The 5766-nt window shown below is 43.0% G+C and overlaps 1 protein-coding gene across 1 annotated transcript; it reads left to right on the plus strand.

Moving 5' to 3' along the window:
- Nucleotides 1-2817: 2817 nt before the first annotated feature.
- LOC145459154 (transcriptional adapter 2-alpha-like) lies at nucleotides 2818-5422 on the plus strand. Its single transcript, XM_080337783.1, has one exon. The coding sequence runs from the start codon at nucleotides 2907-2909 to the stop codon at nucleotides 4254-4256; it is 1350 nt and encodes a 449-aa protein (XP_080193909.1). The 5' UTR covers nucleotides 2818-2906; the 3' UTR covers nucleotides 4257-5422.
- Nucleotides 5423-5766: the final 344 nt, after the last annotated feature.

Here is a 5766-nt window from a genome sequence, read left to right on the forward strand (position 1 = left end):
CATCGTGTAACGATATCCCGCCTGAGCAGTCTAGGGTTAATTTCTATAGTGATACAGCTTTATATCCACAGGGTGATACGGCTGATACAGCTTTATATCCACAGGGTGATACGGCTGATACAGCTGATACAGCTTTATATCCACAGGGTGATACAGCTGATACAGCTGATACAGCTTTATATCCACAGGGCCTTATTATAAACGGCAATTCGGCGTCGCAACTCGCTCAATTTGAGCCAGGTATGTACGATGGTGAAGATCGCTCAGTCGCGGGATAGCAGTTGCGCGAGCGGGAGAGAGAGAGAGTCTTTATTTTCATCGAACCAAAATACATAACAAACGGCAGTGATGGTGGTACAGAAAATATGCGTGCACAGTATTCGGTATTAGATAGGAATGATCGATAAGACCGTGAAGGTCATCTAGTCTGATCACACCAGCATCAAACAGGTACACTTGACTCAGAACAGTCTGGCTGTGAAAAAATGTTTAGTTAGGAAAGGAAAATATAAAAAAAAATTAAACAATGGTAGCAAATGATCAATGAAGCAATGTCTGGGCGAGGTAGGGCAACAGTGTTAGTGTAACGACAAGAGGCGATCAAGTAGGGCTTTTTTGAATCTATTATAAGGCAATTCACGGATATGTGATGGTAATGCATTCCAGATGATAGGTCCCGAGTAGTCGATAGATCTCTTAGTTAGGTTGCTATTGGGTTGGGGTAAGTAGACGTTTCCTTTAGACGAAGATCTCGTGTAATGGGAATGGACATGTTAGGGACGTCATAACTTCTGGTGGAGGGGGTTTGATGACGTCTTATTTGGTGTGACGTCGGATGAGATTGTACATAAAACGTATGTCAAGTTTGGTGCCTATAGGTTGTATAATAAGGTAGGTTGTATAATAAGGTAGTAAATAAGGTGTGGATAAGAAAGTAGACTAGACCCTGAAATCTTAATGTTGATATGAAAGTTTGATTTGAAGTTTGGCTTATGCGCGGACTAATTCAACCCTAATGATTGTAATGAGATGACCCTAACCCAACCCTAAGGACCCTAAACACGCTAACCTCCAACCCTATCATTATGGTGACTGTCTGACTGACCTTATTTTGCATGCAATCAACCCAGGTTGGAATCCCGGTACGTTTAGCGCAATATCTTTGGTGTGCCAAGGCGGTACTCGGCGTCACACCTGTGTGCAGTCAGTAGAATCTTTGGTGTGCACGAGACACCGATTCCATATTGAGCAATCACACCAACCCTGTATAGGGTGGGTTTAGGTCAAGGTTGGGACATCCTAAGATTAGGGTCGGGGTGGGAGAGATTAGGGTCGTGGGAAGGGTTTTTTGGGGTTGGGTTGGAGATATTAGGGTTGGGGAAGGGGGTATTACGATGGGTCAGGGTCAAGGTTGGGATATCCTAGGATTAGGGCTGCGGAAGGGGTTATTAGGGTGGGTTAGGATATCCTAAGATTAGGGTATCGGGTGAGGGTGCTAGGGTAGGTTGGGGTCAAGGTTGAGTATCCCGAGATTAGGGTTAAATTTGGGATCAGGGTATCCCGAAATTAGTGTTTGAAATATTGTTATCTTCCCTGCCAACCCTGATCTTAGGATATCCTAACCCCATCATTGACCCTAACCCACCCTAATATCCCCCTTCCCCATCCCTAATATTCCCAACCCTAATCTTAGGATATCCTAACCCTAACCCACCCTAATCTCCCCAACCCTAATCTTCTTAAGCCACCCCAATATCCCCCTCCCCATCCCGAACATCTCCCGACCCTAATATCCCCAAACCTAATCTTAGGATATCCTAACCTAACCCTAACCCACCCTAATATCTCCCTCCCCATTCATAATATCTCCCGACCCTAATCTCCCCAACCCTAATCTTAGGATATCTTAAGCCACCCCAATACACCCCTCCCCATCCCTAACATCTCCCAACCCTAATATCCCCAAACTTAATCTTAGGATATCCTAACCTAACCCTAACCCACCCTAATATCTCCCGACCCTAATATCCCCAACCCTAATCTTAGGATATCCTAACCCTAACCCATCCTAATATCCCCCTCCCCCATCCCTAATATCCGTCTATCTCACCCCAACGTGAAAAACAATTCATTTTGACGTTTATAAATTTTTCTGTTTATGTTCATGGGGAAACATTTATTGGTGTCATGGGGACCATTTTTTCGATGTGTGGGGAATAACGAAGAAGTGCCAAATAAACTACGTCCTTTCCTTTGACGACCCTGTATGGAATCGGTGTCCTGTGCTCATACTATGTTTTATTTTTTAATAAATTAGTTTAACTTAGAAAATCATCGCTGCTCACCTGATATATCAGGCAAAAAGGCCAGCGATTCCAATCAGGTTGACAACAAAGATGCGATACGGCCTTTATAGTAACGTCATCTAGTCTGCACCCCGATTTTTTTCTCCTCCATGCTATCCGTGATTGCTGAGCGCCTAGCAGGATAGCCACGGATACCAGTTTTCGAGTCGTTGGTCCGACCCGGCCAGGGATCAAACCCACAACCTACCGATCATGCGATCAAGAAGCCGGACGCTATCTCGTGATGATCTCTGATCTCAAAGTAAACTTGATATCGTGTTTACACGGCTGGTCAGTGGTCAGTAATAGTAATGGAACTTACCTACTTTTTTCAAACTAATTGCTTGTGTGCTTTGTCCGGTCTACCTAATCTAAAAATTTCTACTTCCGCGAAGATTTGTGCTGTCATTGCCACAGTGATACTTAGTGATCAATAAACACCATTTACGTTAACCACGTCCGCGTATATTTGTGATGATCGAGAATCCTGTACTGATATTTTATTGAATACGTTCTTCTACAGATATCATTTACCAATAGGCTATTAGTATTCTTGATAGTATGCCGCTGCAATCTATTAATACACCCACCAATGATGGTTCCCACATCAAGACTTTGAATCTTGACCAAAGTGACCGACCGCCATGTTCCAGATGTTCCTCCTATCTTCAAGAACCATTCATCAGGTGCAAAATTTGCCGACCAACCATCTTCTTATGCTTGACATGTTTCTCGCGGGGAGTAACGATTGGAAAGCATCGCAACGACCATGTCTACGAAGTAGTCAATAATTCCTTTCCTATTTTCGAATCCCATTGGTCAGCTGCGGAAGAGATGCGTTTGTTGGAAGCATTGAGTGACTGCGGCGTCGGAAACTGGGCTGCTATCGCAAAGCAAGTCCGCACGAAATCGGCGCATGATTGCAAGAATCATTACATGAATTGCTACATTATAGCTGCTCGGTATCCGCTACCCGAACTTCCAAAGAGACAGATCACAAGGTTACATCCTCCTGTACCTTTCAAAGCTTGCGAAGACCCATGCCGGCCATTACCGGAATCTCATCGTGCTCAGAACTTGTCAGGATATTTAGCAGCAAGGGGCGATTTCGCGGAAGAATACATGAACACTGCGGAATGTGCGATAAAGGATGTGCAATTTTGCAGTGGTGAATGGCCCACTTTGAGAGCGCTCAAAATCGGATTAATCCAGATCTATCAATCGAGGCTGGAGGAGCGCAGACGCAGGAAACAAATTATATGCATGCATGGTCTCATGAATAACGCAATTCATCAAATACACTACTCAAGCCGACTTGAAGCTGAGGTGAGAATGATTGAAGACACTTTACGCCCAATCATGAGACTCACCCATCCGATAGCTTATGATAAAATGTTTGCTGGTGTCACGTTAGAGAGGCAGCTTATAAAGAAAATTCGGAAGCTGCAAGATTACAGGAAAATGGGGATCACGACTCTAGCAACTGGAAAGTTGTATGAAGACATGAAAGGAAAACGTAGACAGCAGAGACTGGGCACCATGAATCTTGATAAAGTGATATCGTTGAAAAACGATCCCGCATCGCTGGTGAAATGGCTTCAAGAGCAAATACTTCCCACTGAAAACTTGCGAACCACAATCATCCCGAGCACACAACGAACGCGTAACCCAATAGACATTTCTACATTGCCGGGAACTGAAAAACTTGATTCTCGCGAACATCAGTTCTGCTCGAACGCAAGGATTGTGCCGGAAGCGTACTTGAAGTATAAAAGTATACTCGTTAATGCGTACCAAAGCGCTGGATGTTTGAAGCTCGCTCAAGCACGAACTTTGGTCAAAATTGATGTCAATAAGACTAGGAAGTTATATGATTTCCTAAAGCAACAGGGACATATTTGTGATACATAATGAAATCTCATTATATGCTGTCTATCAAGTATCATGTTTAGCCCAGGGTTGTAACCAAGTCACAAGTCTCCGAGTCACAAGTCAATCTCACTTTTATAGTTTTGACTCGGGTCAAGTCGAGTCATTTCGATTCACCACCGAGTCAAGTCCGAGTCCAAGTCAGCGAGCAGAGGTTCGAGTCCGAGTCATGGAATTATGACTCGAGTCCAAGTCACTGAGTTCACTGCTCAGTTTCCAGTTAAAATCTTGGTAAACCCACTTTTTATAACTCTGTTTGGTGATATCGAATGGTTCGCATTTAAAATATACCAATTTTCCTCACTCTTAGCAGTTTCTGGTCGTATTTTCAAGTACCAGTACCAATAGACGAAATCCCAATAGTGTGTTGGCTCTGGAATTACAATGAAATGTCGGTCATGGCTGTCTGAGACTCGAGTCAATGACTTGGTTCGAGTCATGCGCAATGACTCAAGTCCAAGTCGAGTCATTTCCATATTTTGAAAGAATGACTCGAGTCAAGTCGAGTCATCAGAAAATCGTGACTCGAGTCATTACAACCCTGGTTTAGCCTATATCATGTGGTCGAACATCTTGTAATATTAGACATAGGATGGACAAGCTACTTGGAGCATGTTATTTCACATGATTTTGCAATATGCCACCCAAGATTTATGCTTCACCCACCCTAGCTTGCCACACCACTGATGCAATATTTAACTTGTCTGTGTCTGTCTAACATCCATTGTCCAATATGTTGTCCAATGTTCAATATTTTTTGCCTTCTGACAATTTGTGGTATTTTAGTAATGTGACGTCTCAGGATTTATTTTAAAATTTCACATCACTTGTCACATTGACAGAGTTTCGCATACTCGGAAACGGTCGTTCACCCTTTCATTTGTGTTCGTTGCAGTCGACTTCTATCAAAATACACCTGCCAAGGCTGTATCAACAAAAAGAGTTTGTGTATCATCTAAAAAATAGTACCTTGAACGCTCTCGTATTCGCCATTTCATACTGGTGACGTCATATTTTGTGATACGATTGCTGATATACTATGTTCTTTTGAATTCTCTACTAGTTACTGACGATTACCCCTGGCGAGTGTCAGCCGATAATATTCGGGTTCATTTCAATATGAATATACTATTCAAGTGTATATTAAAGTTCTGTGCCTCCAAGAAGCTGACAGAAGTTTATGTGCACCGTGGACTGAGAATGTCATGAATTGGGAAGGAATCCATGTATATTGTATACTGTAGTGTATAGTTACCAATGCAATGTTACTGCAGCCACTTGAAATTTCTGATAGTCAGTAGGTCGGATTCATTGTCCACGACATTGAATACATATGAGAAACCTGAAATGGTGAATAACGTGTGGGCAGCAATGGACAAGGCTACACGGGAGGGAGTGGTTACTGGTTAGTCATTAAGATTGGTGCAACCTTCCTTGTATGCATTGCACAGTTAAATTAGTGCATTTTTCGCTGACATAGGCAAGTCATGTA

This window comes from Botryllus schlosseri, chromosome 16 (assembly GCF_051294905.1).
Source record: "Botryllus schlosseri isolate E-star chromosome 16, Bs_hap1, whole genome shotgun sequence".
Lineage (NCBI taxonomy): Eukaryota > Metazoa > Chordata > Ascidiacea > Stolidobranchia > Styelidae > Botryllus > Botryllus schlosseri.

Bases quoted from the DNA above. Each gene is read 5' to 3' on its own strand.
- LOC145459154 (XM_080337783.1), top strand. From the start codon at position 2,907: ATGCCGCTGCAATCTATTAATACACCCACCAATGATGGTTCCCACATC.